Raw genomic sequence first — 17,866 nt, forward strand, 5'->3', positions numbered from 1 at the left:
ATTACCGACAATATTACTGAAATAGAATATATATAATAATTACGTATTATGATTCGTGTTCACTGAAATTTGTACAATATAAAAAACTATAATCGTAACTAAAAACCTATTAATTTTATCAATCTTTACTTAATGATTAAGAGGCACGGTTATACACTAAATAAATAAATAAATAAAATTGTAAAATAGTCTTTTTTGTACAAACAAATATTTTCGATAACTCGTTTTTTTTTCTCTCGGAAAATCGAGGTTCCACTTGATTTATTAATTATATTATTTCTTATAGAGTTTATATTTTTAAATTTCAACGTTTTCGCTCGTTAGATGTTTAAAAAGACATACATTTTCAAAAAAAAATTTAAAAACCTGATTCTAACATAAAATTATTTTAAAATAATAACAACATGGTCATCATTTGTACAGTTCTTTTTAAGATTTAGAGTTATTTAAATTCTTAAGTTCCAGGTTGTCGAATAAGGCAATGTAATGTGTTTTACCATTTAATCGTTCAAATTATTCTGAAAACGCCCCAATAGTTAGACTAACGAGTAATGTGAATAGGCTAATTGTTGATTTGTTTTGTAAAAATAATATTTTACTTTTTAATATATACTTTAATAACATTATTTACAACTTAAGATTTTATATAATTTTATATAATATTACTATTATTATTATCATCTATGACACATGTTATTATTTGTTATAATAATATTGTTTACTGTATTTAGGCTTACTATAACAATCTTGTACTGTATAGTTTTCTTATTTTCCGTTTAAATAAATAAATAAATGTTATCATAAAAATGTTTCATCATTAAAAAAACCTAACTTCTTCCAAATACTCATAATTTATTAATTGTCTTGTAATAAATTCTACTTTTTACAATTGAATTCAAATTGAAAAAATATTACTTATCATTTTTTTATTCTCGATTAATTGATTTGTTATTGTGGTTACATAGTTAACTTTATGATTGGAATTAAATACTTATCGAGAAAAGTTTTAGAACTATTTCTTGATCATTTTCAAGTATTTTCGATAATTTTCAGCAGATGTAGCGTCACCTCTTACCTAAAAAAAAAAAAAAATAAAAAAAAAATATTAAGAAAATTATGTTAGTTTTTAACTTGAATTTGTTCAAATCTCTTGAATTGTACTTAGTAATAATGCTGAGGCTGATATTTTTGATTTTCATTATTTTGCATTAAATTTAATATAAACAGAAAAAAAAAATAAAAATCATAAGTTTTTTGGAATGGTTTTATTCGTTCAATTTCTTGTTTATACATTTTTACTATTGGATAGTGAAAGCTGGCAAAAGGGAGCGCGGGTTCTTTATTCTTTCCTTCCTGTTTCCTTCCGGATCCCATTTGAACGTTGAGCCTCTCTTGTTAGACCCTTCTGCAAATGTCAACCCCAGCAATAGGCAATATTGTAATATTTCGTTTGTACGTAGGATCACAAATTCTCCCTTTCTTCGCGTTCTTCTCTTTATTTCTGTCAGTTTCTTTTATTTTTATTTTTATTTATTTTTTTTTTTTTTTGGGTTCAATTTTCTTATGATTATAAATTTGTGTAACACTGGAGTCATAATAAATAACTATTAGCCCAACACAATTTAATATATTAATTATACAGCACGAATAATTGTTAAACGGAAATATTATGCTGTTTAATAATTAGTTTTAAATTTAATTTGTAACATTGTTCTAATTTTTCTTTATATGAGGAACAGTGAACACGTGTTAGTAGTGTGTTTACTGCTTATTGTATTCGCGGTTTACGTGTGAACCGTCAATAGGATTACTGAAACATAGTATCGTTACCCCTTTAGTTTCTTCTACCCCACTGAGATATTATTAAATAGTTTTTTTCCCCATTGCCATTGAAATAAACAAGCAATGACAAGGTGATTGATCGTCGTGTGGGTTGTTTCCTTATTGGATTTGATTAAAAAGCATGTTTTTTTTTATTAACTTAATAATATTCCGAATTAAAACTGTAAATATATATTTCGTTGTTATGTCGGTTTGTTTTTTATTTTTATTATTATTATATTGATTTATATACGTAAAACCTATCAGTAATAATATTATCTATAGCTTTTGTATGAGTATAAAAAAATATACTATACAGTATACTCGTATATACCATCCAAGTATCATGCACTTGGGTAATTTAGATGATTGCTAAGTTCACTAACATCCCATATTTACCTCTTTTTCTTTAAAATTATCTTTATTCATATTATGTAGCTGTAGTTCCAACTAATTATTTTTTTTTTTTTACTACGCTACAATATAAAATTATTTTAAATAAAAATAATGAATAAATATTCTTAAATTAAATAGTTTAATTGATACGTTAAATGTAAAATTTCCTAAACCATTATAGCTAAAATGTGCATTAAAAATTAATAATAGGTATTAGATGTATTTTTAACAAAATTTAAAAGCATTAAAAACTAGTTTTTTTCGGAATTTTTGGTCTTCGTGTGTCGCCATGTCAGCCGATTATTTTTGACGTTTCTATTGTTATTAGTGACTTAAGCAAAATACACTATACATGTTATTAAAATATAACCCATTCAATTACCTACTGTTTCTTTTTCTAAAACAACTTTGTTACACACTTTAATATTATTGCTTAGGTTGATAGCTTTACTTAGCTTCTATGTTGACTAAATAGTAGACACCCAAACAATAGATAGCGCTGTATATTTCATATTTTATTTTTTTTTAAAAAAATATATAATATACCATATGAATGATAACTAGCTATTAAAAAATACACATTTATAAGTTAAAATAATATAGATACGCATAACTTTATTAATTAACATTTAATCTAAATAATTAAATTATTGTCAAAAAAATGTTATGTTTTAAAAGTAATCTAGAATTTGTATTTATTAATATACATTTATGCAAGTATTGTTAAAATTCAAGATAAATTAATAATAATATTATATTACATAATATATGTATTATTAAGTATATCGTAGGTATATAATGATATTTTTCTACTGTTGCTCAATGTATGTTAACCATCCATAAAAAATCAAAATCAAAAATATTATTCATTGGTGTATTACGCTATTAATCAATTAATTAAAACATTAAAACATAGAAGTTCGTTTTTGTCTGAGCCTTTAATTTAATTGTTTATCTACTAAATAAGAAAATTGTTAATAATTTATTTTCATAAATTAACCACTACAATCATAAATATATTGTATATATTTTATATTACTGCTCTACATAATTTACAATTGTTGTAATCGTGTATCGATTATAGGCTTTAAAACTGCAGTTCAATGATGCAAGTGCCATTTTATTCAATATCGATTTTAAAATAGCCAACCTTTAACGTCTCTACGATAGTTCATCAACTCATTTTCGAGTGTTTTAGAAGCACCATGTGGTCACAATGAAACATTATTACCTAACAGCACAAAATGGCCTCCGGCGACATATATGAGAAATAAAAGGGCCAAAAGCGACGAGAGTACTCACATGATTTTTTTCCACAGTAACGAACCTATTCTCTGTGTATTTTCTAAACACGAAAAGGAAACTAAAGATTCGAATACCCTCCCGCTGAGAGCTCCCCGTGAGTATATAGGTTTTTAAAATTTTACGGATTGGTACAAATTCAAAATGAAAGACTTCAAATTATGTAACGAAATATCACCTACAATTTCTTAGCTCAGATAAAACGTGTTATTAAAGGTGTTTTATAATTGAATTCACAGTAAAATAATGCGAAACAATAATCATAATGTATTATTTTAATTACGACTGTCACTTATTCTGCTATACATAAATTACTAACGAATCGAAAAATTCAACATATGGTTCATAGCTTCTTTTTTTCGGTTCAGAGATATAACTTTTAAGTAAGTCATTGATCATATAGATTAAATTAAATTTCAAGTAGGTACATAATTAAAATATAATTTTTAATCAATTTACAATAGGTTTTAATCCTATACCTTACAAGTTACAATATAGATAAATTAGATAATAAAAAGATAGCAAATTCCCTTATTAAATATAATTGTTTAACTCATACTCTAATTGTCTTGTAATTTTCAATACCACAGAGTCACTAAGGTAAATTGCGTGAAATTGTATTATTTATATTATTATATCAGAGTATCAGACCTCATATCGGTTTTACGTTTTATATTACCTCAGCGCCAGAATCACCTTCAACAGTTAATACTATAAAAAAATCGAAAAAAAATTGTTACCTCAAATAATTATTCCATTCTCTCGAAATATAAATCAGAGTCTATACATTATCGACGTCGATGATGTCGAAGAACTATTGGATCTGCAAATTCAGGCGCAAATACACACTACTAGTAATACATCAAAGATAATATTACCTCCACCCATATTTGTTAAAGGCGTCGTTGACTTTTTTCAACTGAAAAACAGTATATAATATTATAATGTTATGTACTTAGATTATAATAACGAATAACTAACATTAACATTACAAAAACAAAATCAGGTACAACTATGATAAAGTATCATCTTGTCCAAAATTTTCTACCTAACCATAGTGTTGAAAAGTTTAGTAAATGAAATTGAATTAAAATCAATTTTTTATAACTCCAATCAAATAAAAAAGCATAAAAGATGCGTTACGTAAATAAAGTGAACTACCTAAAATACAGAATTATAATTTGATAACATTATTTTATATTTTCAAAAAGTGATAAGTGTAACTATTAAAAAAAAAAAAAAAAAAAAAAAAAAATGACGATTTTGTTTAATATTAGCAATAATAATAATTAAATTATTTGAGCTTCAAAAGTTCTTTTCTCTGTCGATCCAAAAGTCTTTCCATGTTACTGCACTGATCTAAGGCAGCATTCCGTTCACTTTTTAATGTCTGAATTGTCTCATCTTTTCGTTTAATTGCTTCTTTTACCCTGAAATAATAAAAAATGAATGAACAAGTTGTATATATGTATGCGTTTAATTGAAAACGTTTAGTAAAATACCGAACGTAAACGTGATTTATTTCTCTTTCTTTTTCATTTTCAAGATTTTTTATTTTAGTTTCAAAACTCAATTTTGATTGAATTAATTCTGTTTGTAGTATTCCGATTTTAGTGACAGTCTCGTTTTTTATACTATTTTCTTTTTCAGCGAGTTCATTTTTTAGTTTGGAAACCAACTGCAAAAGTATTAGTAACATGAGGACCGTTTTCGTGTCAAAAACAGTAAAATGTATAAAATACCTCTTGTAATCGTATTTGTTCAACATTACACTTATTCAATTCACTAGTGAGATCTGCTATTTTATCTTCGTACTCTTGTGCTTTAGTACGAGCTTCGTTTAATTTCATACGATGGCCGGATATGGTATTTTCTAGTTCATGAATGTCGGCCTCGTATTCAGATTTTATTCGTCTACAATCAGAAAATCAATTACATTTTTTTTTTATCAAATCTACTTTCAAGCACAACATATTTTGCTAACATACTTAATCTTAACAGATTATATAACTATTATAAAGCATACAATCGTTATAAAGTTAACACATAAATATGACTGTTTAATAAGTTAGTTGATTGTATGAAATATTATTACTTAATTTTCATTTCTGAACTTTTTTCCCTTTCAGAAGCTTCGTTCTCTAATTTTTGAACAACTAATTCAATATGCTTGTCTCGTTCTTTCTTGCACATTTCTTTAATATTACTTTCTTTATCTGTTAACACAGCTGTTTGATGTTGTATCCATTTAGTTTTTTCTGTTTCACACGTTTCTCGAATTGTTTTCAACTCGTTCTGAAAGCAGATCGTATTTTGAGTAAAACATTATGTATTCAAAACATAATTATTAAATTTATTTTGATGTTAAAAAGTTTTATACATTTTTATGTTAGCAATAAATCTTTAGATTTTAATAAAACTCTAGCCATTGGTTATTTATTTTTTAAATTAAACATATTATAATTTTTAATATTATTAAAAATATTAAATAGGAACTTGCAAATGTTTTTATTAACAGAATTTAACATTATCATACCTACCTACTTACATAACCTATTCATATAAACGTTATTTCTTTTGAATGAAAATCTCTATTTACAAATATATTTTGTATACAATAATTAAAAGTTAATTATTCAATATTATTTGAACATTAGCTTTTATTGAAAATGGCAAATTAAGACAAATGCCACTAAAATTTGATGTTTATACTCTGTTCTATTTTTAATTTGTATTATTAAATTATTAAAGTTACAAACCTGAAACTCTTGCTCCTTTTTATTAATCTTTTCCTGGATTTCTAATACCAATTTCTCAAACTTTTGTTCGAGGGCTTTTTGTTTTTCCATTAGTGTTACTTCATTTTCTCTTTCTTGGCGTAATCTTTCCCCATGAATTTCGCCCAATAGTCGTTTCCGTTGATCTTGATAACTCTTTTCAAGTTCAGCAATTTCCATTTCTAAGCTAATAATTAATAATAATAATAATTTATGTAGTCATGAAAAAAATTAATTTTCAAAGGTTTTGAATAAATAAATACATAAATATAAATAAATTTAAATAAAGATCAAAGGGTTATTTTTTATATTTTAATTAAAAAAATAAAAAATAATAATGACATTTTTTACTTCCTAATTAAAATATAAACATTTTTTCATTAAATAGATTATGGTTGTATTTTAATTGAATAGAAACTTTCTAAGTATTTTTTTTAATAATTATTCACTATAAAATCGTTGCTTAATGATTATTGATTTGTAAATTAATAATACAATAAGACCTATAACTGGACATAAAAATGCATAAATAGTTACAAAATGATTAGTTTAATTAATTATCAAATTTAATATTGTAAAAATTAAAAACATAAATACCGATTTCTTGAATTTTCTCTTTCTGTCACAATTGCTTGTTCCCGTTCTGCGTCCATTTTATCCCTCATAGTAGCCATCCTCCGATGCCATGTTGCTTCAATCTCTTCAATTTGAGATTGATGAATTCTTCGAAGTTCTGACAATTCTTCTTGATACGCTAATGACATCCTATTAAGTTCAGGTTCGATTCCTTTAATTGTCATCTCCTGTATTTATAAAAGTTGTTACCTTTAAATAGTGTAAAAAGATAAAAGTTTGATAGTAAGATAAAATTAATACTAACTTTAATTTTTTTTGTCTTTAGATCAACCCATCGATCTTTTTTTATTTTTTCGGATGCTGTCTGTTTATCGATAGCTTTTTTTAATTCAACTTTATGCCGTTCTTCTTGACTCAATAGTGCATCATTCATTTTTTTTGTCAATTCCTTTACAGTCAAAGAACAACTTTCGCTAAGTTGTTTTTTCTCGTTCAATAACTAATCAAATATATTTTTTAATGCAATTTGGTACACACAATATTTTAATATTATTTACTTTATCAATGAATTTTTGGTGTCTCATTACAGTGGATTCATATTCAGATTTAGTTTTAGCGTGCTCCGCTTGTAGTTCAGATATATTAATTTTTAATTTTTCAGTTATATCTTCTTTTTCTGATAACTGTATTTGTAGCATGGCTACTTTTTGAGCCAATTCTGCTTTGTCAAGATCCATAACTTGTTGAAGATTCCCCTTTTTTGCATCTATAACTCTTTCACCTGGTCTATACACAAACATGTTGTACATCATACAATAGGCGGTAACTTAGTAAACTTACGATAGAGGTGGTGTGTTTGGTATTTTTACAGGTGATTTGTGTTTAGGTGATTTGGGAGCAGATGGACCATTTGAATTTTTCTCTACCTCGTCCAGAAATGACCATAAAGCCCTTTTAAAAATGTATTAAAAAACAGAAATAAGAAAAACAATTTAAAAATGTACATTTCAAGTCATGAAAAAAAAAAAAAAAAAAGAAAAATTTATAATGATTTCCAAGTGATATTAACTTTGAACTAGACGAAGATTCTGGTACTAATGTTTGATGTTTATTATTATTTGTAACACCACTTTTCCTGACATTCATGTCTACAATAAATCAGTATACATCATTATACAACAATTATTATTATAAAATATACGTAAGAATAAGTGTAATGATAATAATTATAAGTATTATAATACGTGATGTACGGTATAATGTGGCGATAACAAAAACGGTTTGAGGTAAGTGAATTCTACAAACTAACTACCGATGTCGTTATTTTCGGACTCGAGTTCCTTAAGAATATTGACGATCTCGTCGTACGTCGACGTTTTGTGTTTTTCTTCGGAAAACGCGTCCTTCAAACACATAAATCACATAATATTAATAAGCGCTACTATGCGGTCTCTCGAGAAAATAACAAACCACAGTCCGATCACCAAGGTTACTTACGAGTGTATGTCCCGCGAAGTCGGGCGTTGACGGTCTCTGCAGGTGACTGGACATCCACGAGACTACGTCTTCCCTCGCGTAATCCTGTACCGGCGAGCGGTCGGCGTTCTTCGGACGTTCTCTCCTCATCACCGTTTCCGGCTGTTTTTCCGGGTGGTGGTGCTCGTTTCGCGTCACCGTAGCTTCGACCGGATGTACGGCCGCCGCGGTCGCGACGGACTTTGACTTTGCCGCATCCCTCGTACTCTTAGCACTTCCTCTGTGACCAACCGCCGTCGTTGCCGTCACCGGTGCGATCCTCTTTTTCGGCTTGTTCTTCGGCTTTATCGCCGCGGCGGACCGCGTACGACTTCGGTCGCCGACGTCCGCGCTAGCACCCCTGAGCGCCCCGGACAGGTCGACGGACATCGACCCGCCAAACTTGCTGTCGCTCGAGGCACCTATAGCAGCGCTCAGGTTCGAGTACAGGTGTTCCTCGTCCAGCTGACCGCGACCGCTCTTCGCATACGCCTGCGCAGCGGTCCGGCCCTCGACCGCAGCGATGGCCACGCTCTCTACGTATACGTCAGCGGCGGTCGTCGGCGCGGGAACAGGCGCTGAGTTCGGGAACCAGCGCTGGAACTTGAGTTCCACCGCGTCGTCGAACGTCGTTGCGGAACCGCTGTTAGCCGCCCGGCCGAACGTTTCCGGTACTCGCGCGTCCCCACTTCCGGGTGGTATGGGCGGCTTGGAAGTCAGTCCCGGTTCGAGCGCTGGTTGTCCATCGCCATCGCCACTGCCGCCGCCACCCCCGCCGTCGTCGTCGTTTGGTGGGACGGGAGTCGAACGACCGTCGCTCGACGACGACAGTTCGGCCCCGTCCGATTCATCAAACGCGTTCTCCGGCCGATCTGCGTGGTTCCCGATATCTGCGACATATTCGACTTATATTAATATAATCAGTATTCTTCTAAAATGAGTATATGAGTTGTGTTCAAAGACATTATATTTTGTGGTGAACGATAACTTGGGTATAAATACACATAAATATGTGTATATGACGGGCCTTTGAGATCTGAGAATGTACGAGTATCATTACACAGTTGTATGTTATTGTATAACAAAGTCAATATCAAATGCGCACATTCGCGATGTTCGAAGGCAATATTAATAAATTATTGTTGGCAGCTTTTTGTGATTGACGGATAATTGTTAACGATATTGAGTGGTGCAATATCATACTGTTACATAATCAATTAACATTTATTACCACTAATTGTATATTTGTTTATTGCGCAGCATGCATACATAATTTTGTAGCGTGTGTATTGAATATGAACGCATAAAAACTTTTACCGATGTACAAGTGTATAAATTACAAAGATTATTAAACATATAAAAAGAAACAAGCCAAATTGCGTGATGAACTCAGATTGTACAGTTATGATGGTAATATAACTAATAGGCTAAAATTATCATCATTATTATTTTATTGGTTTTGGAGATATATTAAAATAAAATGAACCATTTAATTTTCATATTTTTCTTTAACTTGTCGTAATAATAGATATGTGGTCCTATCCTAAATACGATTTAAATCAGTGTATATTAGTATTTTCTACATAACATAGCTATAATTATTTATAAGTTTGATTGTTTTTCATTCAAAAAAATACCGTAGTAAAATTAAAAACTCGTTTAAAAAGTATTTAAATAAAAACATTTAGGTATTATATTATATATTTAATTTATATATTTACTCGTATCAATCTGTTGATCGTTGAAATCAAATGAAATGTGTCGATTTTTGGTTATCTTGTTTATTGTATCTGCAGACTGAGGACGTTTAACTAATCTTGATCTACGAGGTGATTCCTAAAAATAGAAATAAATAAATTAGCAAATAATTTTTTTAAGAATAATTTAATTATAATTTTTTATCTAAGTATTAAACCTGATTTGTAGCACTCAGTGTTAATGCAGACATCGGTCTTCCACGTGATGGCGTGTCGACGTTTTCGTTATAAAAATAATGCAAAGGATTTGATATGTTCAAATTCGATAAACGCGTTGAGAGGTTAATCTGGAGAATGTTTTAAATATTATATAAATAACTGTAAAATATAGTGTAGACACTGATAACAATATCAGAAGGCACCTATGTAAATAATTATATAAGTAGTTTACATAGGTTACATAACTTATTGGCTATAAATATATATGCAATGTAATATTTTGAATCATAAAAATGTTTTTAAATCATAAATTATAGTCTTAATAGTATTATAATCATTATTTAAATGACAACATCCATTTACCCACAATAATGCCTATAGTAACTGTAGTTATACAAACTACAAAGTTTCGTATTTATATTATTTATTAGTATTATTGTTATAAGTACGCACAATGTATAGTGAAAACTTCATTCGCACACGTTGTTGCATAAATTAATATTCATTCAAATATAAGACATCGCGTGACTATAGTACAGTAAGAACACGCACAAACAATTCAATAATAATATAGAATAGAGAAAATAATTTTTAAATCAACAACTTACTATAGTGGCTTAGCCAGGCGTGGGGCTAAGGGGGCTGTAACCCCCTCCTCCCATTGGCTGTGTTTATTTTAGCCATTATATGACCGTTATTACTTGATATAATATAGGTATTATAATTTTTTAATAAAAAATATTGAAATATTATACAACACATAATATTATCAGCAATCATTATTAGACTTAAATCACAAAAAAGTATCACTTTGGCAAAATACAAAGTGATATTATGATATGTATCTGTGCTTCTTTTATTCTTTATAACATATTTTTTATATTCATTGAGATATTTATATTATAAGTTAATCATATAACCGTGGTTAATACATTTATGGTAACTACGGTACTTCGATAATTCGAGTCTCGAAGCCTATCTTTTACAGTTGTACCAATAACTATTTAAATTATAAAAAATTGCGTACATATATAATTTGTTGCATAATTTATTAAAAACATGATTGTACAAAAAAAGTAAATAAAAAAAAAATACTATATTTGTATTCTTTTGTAAAGCCCACCCCCATACAAAATTCCTGACTACACCATAGACTAACTCTGATGAATAAAAAGTTTATGGATATAAAAATTTCATGATTTCCATAAGATTAAATTTTCCTATAATATAAACAATTTCTAAATTTGATAAAGTATTAATTCAAATACTTAGTTTAAGATTTTTTTTAATTTATTTAGTTGACCTATATAATTATAGGTACAGACGCAATTAATACAGTACAGAACATGTATTTTATTTTTTTTAACAACTATTTGACGGATATACTATATTTTATTGTAACTATATAATATTGTCTACTTTTACCAGAGTTGTCAACGAAATAATTAAAATATATTTATGTACATAATAAATTAAATTGTTTATTAAGAATATATATTTCAACAATTAGGTTATAAGCTAGCTATATTGACATTAATTAATGTTAATTATTTGTTTGAGTATACATAGTGGTTTTACAGAGCAAGGATAATATTGAAATCCATTTTTTATTTTTATTTTAAGTTATTGTTTACATAATGCGTCATTTTTTAATTCAAATTCTACCATGTTATAAGTATATTTTTATAAGGATTAGAAGCATATAAAAGTAACTTAAATATGTTTCACAATTCTTTTCTGATAAATAAATCGTTAACGAAATATTATATAATATGCTGTATGGAACTATAATATAGTACAATATTATAATATGTTTTTTGTCCTTTGTCTGTCCACATAGATAAGTATTGATTAAATCGTATTTATTTTAAGCCAGATAGGTTCATTCCTTTACTAAACGTAACAATAAATACAAAAAAACTTCATTTTTTTTTATATGGCACGTGAGTTAATAAAATCATAGGGTGCGTGTAGTAAAATAATATGCTTGAAATAGAACAGAAAATATACTTTATTATATTATGCGGTATTTGTTTATTACTACTATGGTGAAATCGGAGTAGAAAAATAAAAGTATGTATATTACAAGCATGTTCATCATATTTTTTGAAGGCACTAGACTGTAGGTATGCAAAATATTGATGTTTATCTATAAAAAAATAATATTAACCTTATCTTTGCGCGAATATCACATAATACTATAATTTGAAAAAATGTTGAACTAGTTTCATTGTCCTGATTTTCGTTTTAAGCCTTTCTATGTACATTGCAATATCTATGACTCTCTAACTATCGGTGGTGACTTCCAATTTGAGGGAGTTCAACAAACGTATGTTTAGTTTCTTTTTGGTTTTTTTATTTTTTTTTTTCTGTATAATAATTGCTTCATGATTGTACACATATATAGTCACGAATATTAATTTTAAATTTTAGACAGACACTTATATCTTATAATAAGTTATAGTATTGAGATGTGTATATGTCGCTGTCTAATGAAATTGATTAACCTGTTAGTTTTATTTTAGCTTTCATAAGTTTCATTAACTTTCCGTTCCATAACAATAATACCCGATCTTATAAATCTGACTAAATTGTTACACGAATCCATCAGACACTTTTTTATGTAATATTATTATGTCTCTATTACCGACAATCCCAAACTTTTATAGTTTAATTTTTAATCGATGATGCTGCGTAATATATATTTTTTTGTTTTTTATTTGATTTGATTTTCGAATAAGCGTATAATTGTGTAATACTATTTCTATAGTCTTGGCCCATGGAAGTAGATAATCATAGGATTTATAAATAAAATAAATCATAAACGCGTCTAAAAAGGAATATAAATTATGTACGTATTATATTACTATGCTGCAGTATACGTACTTGAGAGCCTTGTAAAGATAGTCCCGTTGATGTCACGATGTGTTTATTAGCCTTTGATTTCTTTTTAAAATTGGACATTTTAACCAAAATCGCTATTAATAAAAATGTATTATGAACATCAAGACAGTGCAATAACTGTGGTGCAAATAAATAAATAAACAAATTGTATAGATTATAATTAATAGGTATGACGTTATAGTGACGTGTGGTCGATAATACGATTTTCATATATGTCGCGACACGACTATTATTTACGTACAGAGAACTCCGAATAAAATTGAGGCCTATTCCATATTATACCTGCAACCCGAATCTTGTCCACACAACACCTACAACAAAACGGTTGCTAAGCAACGCAACATAGAGCACTTAATAGCAAGCGTGTCCCTTTACGTAAATGTATGTTTTTCACATACACACTCTTCGTCATCAAACAGTGTTTGGGAACGATTTATCATATTCTATTGAATTCGATCAGTATACCTCGATTATTCTATTGATAATAAGTGTGATAAAAATAATTCATAATAATATTTAAATACAACGCATAAGAACATGACAGTATCACCATGTTATTAGTATCAAATTTTTATTCAATATTTCCTTAATAAAACACATTTTTTTTTTTTTAATTGACATAATGTCACACGTGATAGTTGGTACATTTGTTATAAGCCCGCGTGATAGGTGCCTACAACTGAGGTGTGAAATATACAGTGTTGTGTGTTAGTCAATCGAAACATTTAAAAACACACAGAATTTATTATTTTTAATTTTACAACAAAGTAAATTCATAATAATTAAGAAATTATTTGTTAAATATTATTTTGAAATATTTTAATCTTATTATGTTCGTACTTTTTATGACTTTCATTGTATGTCTACTATATTATTAAACCATAAATTATTAAATCGTTTAATGTTCCAATGATACAGATGAACACTATTATTAGTAATACTATTAGGATTACATTTTCAAAATTGATTAAATAAAAAAAAAATTTGTAACTAAATTTGATATCATTGTCAATTATTTCGTTAAAAATATTATTCTTAACTAAAGCTTAGACTAAAACTAGCATGTTGACATTCATTTCCTTAAAAAATGTTAAACGGTTGTAAGAATTTTTTTATTATGTTTGAAAATACTTCTGAGGGTATTTTCCTAAGCGTTAAAAAATTAAACACTACTCACGACAATCGTTAAAACCATTTTAAAACAATTATCAACAAGAACAGATCTTATCGAACTCCATTTTGAAATATTTTTATGGCGGTATTAATAATGGGTATTTAATTACTCCATCATTTAGTTTAGAAGATCTTTTATATTCAGGTTTGATTAATATACAAGACCATACATCCGTCGTAAAATAATCATGCTGCTGGTTTCAATAATAATAAAATATTTTTATATTAGGTATATTAATATTTATAACATCATATAGCAGATCAATCGTATTACTTTAAAAAAAAAACAAATAGACAAACAATAAAATTATATAATTGTATAATAACATTATTAGCCTAGTTATATCTTCTTTTATTTTATGTAAATAAGAAGTGTTGTTCATTTTGTTGTATTTTTGTATTTTATTTTATATTCGAAAAAAGTATTTACAACTGTTAAATAAACAGATTTACATTCGAAATGCCCCAATGGCGCGATTGAATACATAATAAAAAATTACCCATAAAATGAACAATTTTCATGATATTATGTTTTTTCTATTTTTTATTAATTATTTGTTATAGATATACATTGGACATTTGTCCGCAATTAGTATCTTATACTTGTGTCTGCAACTCACATGTTTTTTGTCATTTCGTCAGCAATTCGGAAACACCGAACCATTCGAGATATAAATATATATATGGTTTCAAAAATCAATTAAACGAAAAGGAAAATACGCATATTTTACATATGGCGTAACGCTTCCAACCAAAGTGAAGTAATGAAAAATTTCACCATAATAAAACCAATACCATCAAATAATTGGGTGAATACCACTTATTTATTTCAGAACTCTTTATATCTAATTAAATTTGTAAAGAGCATTAGCTATTAATAGGTATATAAATGCAGTATTATTTGTGATTTAATTTTTTCATGAAATAAATTCAAAATTTGAACATCAGTCAAGAATAAAAATGGGATAAGTATGTTTCACTATCACTGTTTGCACATTACATACTATACTATATCTATGTGCATTAGACATAATATTATATAAAATGATAAATAGAACATTGAAAACTATATGGAGACATTTATAGTCCCCCCTGGAATTTTGTTCCCACTTTAAGCATTACTTATACCAGTATGCATGAAAGGGGAATACAATTTTGGTGTGCGTGCTAAAAGGACTAAGCCACAAATGTTAGCAAGTTAGCAGTACGTTTTAATATTATAATTCAGCGATGCCTTCTCACTCCTCAGTTAGAAAATTCAATATCGTTTTACAAACGGCAGTTATATGGACCTAAAATTTGACAACTCACAACACTGTAAAAACGTCAATCACATAACTTCAGAGTCACTGGCCAAAAAAAGAGATAATGATGTTAGTTGGTTGTAAGTACATACATTTATAATTATTTAAGTAGTTTATCGAAAGAAATATCTATTTTATATTATATCATATAGGAAAAGTGTTATTTGGACGATATCATGAATTTAAGAGTATAATTATTTATTATTTGTATTCAAAATGTGTTAAATTCTAGTTGTTATTTATATAATGTTATATAATGTTAGTAATTTTGTATACGAAGACACTACAATTTTAAGTTAATATTTTATTTTGTTATATAAAGCATGTTCATAGATCCTCTGATTAATGATATGTATAAGGAACCACTACATCAATAGCTCAATGTAGTACAAACTAGTTACCGACTGACTTTCAAGTTTGCTTTAAAGTAAAAATTTATAATTCAGGGTGCCAGCCCAGAATTCCTTATAGAAAACAAAAATAATTCGGAATTAAGACTTAGGTTACAAATTCTGATTTTGAGGTTACAAATTATTACGAATTAGTTACACATTTTTTAGTGTGACCTGAGTGAAATTTTGAATTTGGGGTGCCAGGCTGACGAACCTTGAAATAAGTAGTTTTCTTTATGTTTTTATACTTGCAAAACGTATTTTATAAATCTATCTATAACAGTTTTTTTTTTTTTTATATAAGTTATAATTGTAATATTTGTAATATAAGTATATCTATTGTAAAAGATATTATTTGAATTGTAAATTTTCATAATTTTAAGGTTGTTTTAACACTTGAAACGTACTTATACTCTACTCAAAATAATCAACAATCAAAGAACATTACGAAATATTCAGCTAAATTACTCAAGATTTAAAACCAATAGTATTAATAGTGATAAGACGTTATCAATGTATTTATATATACGATTTGCGATGTAATAAAATCACATTGTAAATGTATTAATGTATTAATAGTTATTTCTAAGCTAACTGGAGTGTCTCCAATGTTGCAATATTCTAATAATTTAGTAAAATGTACTGCATAATATTTTTCATTTATATAAATTGGTTTATTGTTATTGATTAATAATAAAATGTTAAAACAGTCTGATGTTGGCATGTTTTATTCCAAGAATATTCGTGTACATTGTTACTTCTATTTACTTAGTAATATTTCTAAATTTTGACCATACTATTATTTTTTTCTTATAGCTAAAGAGGTACTGTGCGTCTATGCGTACCGACCATAGATATTAAAAATATCTTAGATTTTTTATTATCTAAGCACTTCCCTCTATACAATTAATATAGAAATGGCCTATTCATTCTTTAATATCCATAGTACCGACGGGTCATATTAAAAATAAACAAATCGTATTATTTAATATACATTTATTTGTGCTGTGTTACTCAGAACTACCGTAAGTCGACAAAGATACTACAATTTTTGTCATATTAGGCAATTAAACTAATTAAAGTGTATTTTAGATTCTGAACGGAGTGATGAATGTATTGATTTTACAATGATGTGTGTTTTTTTTTTTGTGTCTGTCGACAACATTTGGAGCAGTAAAAATGCTTTGATTTTTGACCTCAGCCCCTATTTGAAAAGGAAATTGAATCTAATTGGTACTTTGAGGGGTCAAAAGTTAAAAATTTTCAATATTTTTTAAATGAATCGGGAAAAACCCTAAAAAAATGAAGGAAAAACGGGATTTTTTACGCAAAACCAGTTTTCGTCAAAATCGAATTTTTTATTTTGCTATAACTCAAAAACTAATCAATGTAAATACTTGAAATGTTCACTAAAAGTTTATATTAGCGTTCTCCATACACAGTTAAATTTTCAAAGAATTTCGACTTTTTTTGAACTATTTATAGACAATTGAAATTTTCAATTTTTCTAAGTATTTTTTTTTAAATAACGATAAAAATTTTTTGGCTGACCAGAAAATCTTGAAAATGTAATACAAGATTTCTTGTAAGTTGTTCTTAAAGTGATAAAAAAAAATCCGAAATTGTTAGTCACAATTTTTTTTAATAAGTGTGAGTATAAAGTTCGAATTTATACGAAATATGTCAAAATTGCGAAAATTTGCAAGTAATTTTGTGGTTGGAAAATCGTAAAAATTTTTTCTTTTATAACTAAGTTTTGAAAATATGGTATAAGTTTCTCCATAAATTTT

General features: G+C 27.7%; 2 protein-coding genes and 1 long non-coding RNA gene across 6 annotated transcripts in view; 2 read left to right on the forward strand and 1 right to left on the reverse strand.

Annotated features, from left to right (window-relative positions):
- The window catches only part of LOC114128187 (maltase 2-like), a 33,415-nt gene that overhangs the window by 5,225 nt on the left and 10,324 nt on the right, over positions 1–17,866 (forward strand). The window lies entirely within an intron of this gene.
- LOC114128185 (centrosomal protein of 131 kDa) lies at positions 61–13,496 on the reverse strand. Of its 3 annotated transcripts, XR_003592741.2 has the most exons (17): positions 13,190–13,496; positions 10,303–10,431; positions 10,109–10,223; positions 8,370–9,277; positions 8,185–8,275; positions 7,942–8,020; positions 7,713–7,823; positions 7,430–7,658; positions 7,177–7,371; positions 6,894–7,099; positions 6,279–6,483; positions 5,615–5,814; positions 5,262–5,433; positions 5,022–5,197; positions 4,501–4,949; positions 4,260–4,438; positions 61–1,075 (listed from the first exon to the last, which is right to left on the reverse strand). XR_003592741.2 is itself a non-coding variant. In XM_027992638.2 (15 exons), the coding sequence occupies exons 1-15, from the start codon at positions 13,415–13,417 to the stop codon at positions 4,814–4,816; spliced, it is 3,180 nt and encodes a 1,059-aa protein (XP_027848439.2). In that variant the 5' UTR covers positions 13,418–13,496; the 3' UTR covers positions 3,005–4,813. The 3 variants fall into 3 exon arrangements, 1 of the variants encoding a protein (XP_027848439.2); XR_007605250.1 differs by having other exon boundaries at positions 4,260–4,949; XM_027992638.2 differs by lacking the exon at positions 61–1,075 and having other exon boundaries at positions 3,005–4,949.
- LOC126551366 (uncharacterized) lies at positions 14,651–16,607 on the forward strand. Of its 2 annotated transcripts, XR_007605260.1 has the most exons (4): positions 14,651–15,189; positions 15,329–15,569; positions 15,630–15,764; positions 16,460–16,607. It is a non-coding gene; the product is annotated as an uncharacterized LOC126551366 (long non-coding RNA). The 2 variants fall into 2 exon arrangements; XR_007605259.1 differs by having other exon boundaries at positions 15,329–15,764.

Source organism: Aphis gossypii, chromosome 3 (genome assembly GCF_020184175.1).
Source record: "Aphis gossypii isolate Hap1 chromosome 3, ASM2018417v2, whole genome shotgun sequence".
In the NCBI taxonomy this organism is placed as follows: domain Eukaryota; kingdom Metazoa; phylum Arthropoda; class Insecta; order Hemiptera; family Aphididae; genus Aphis; species Aphis gossypii.

Excerpts from the sequence above, each read along its gene's own strand:
- LOC114128185 (XM_027992638.2), bottom strand. The coding sequence starts at position 13,417 with ATGAAAATCGTATTATCGACCACACGTCACTATAACGTCATACCTATT. Across the intron at positions 7,100-7,176 it reads TAAAGACAAAAAAAATTAAA|GAGATGACAATTAAAGGAAT; the intron begins GTTAGTATTAAT and ends TTATAAATACAG. Across the intron at positions 5,198-5,261 it reads AACAAATACGATTACAAGAG|TTGGTTTCCAAACTAAAAAA; the intron begins GTATTTTATACA and ends ATACTTTTGCAG.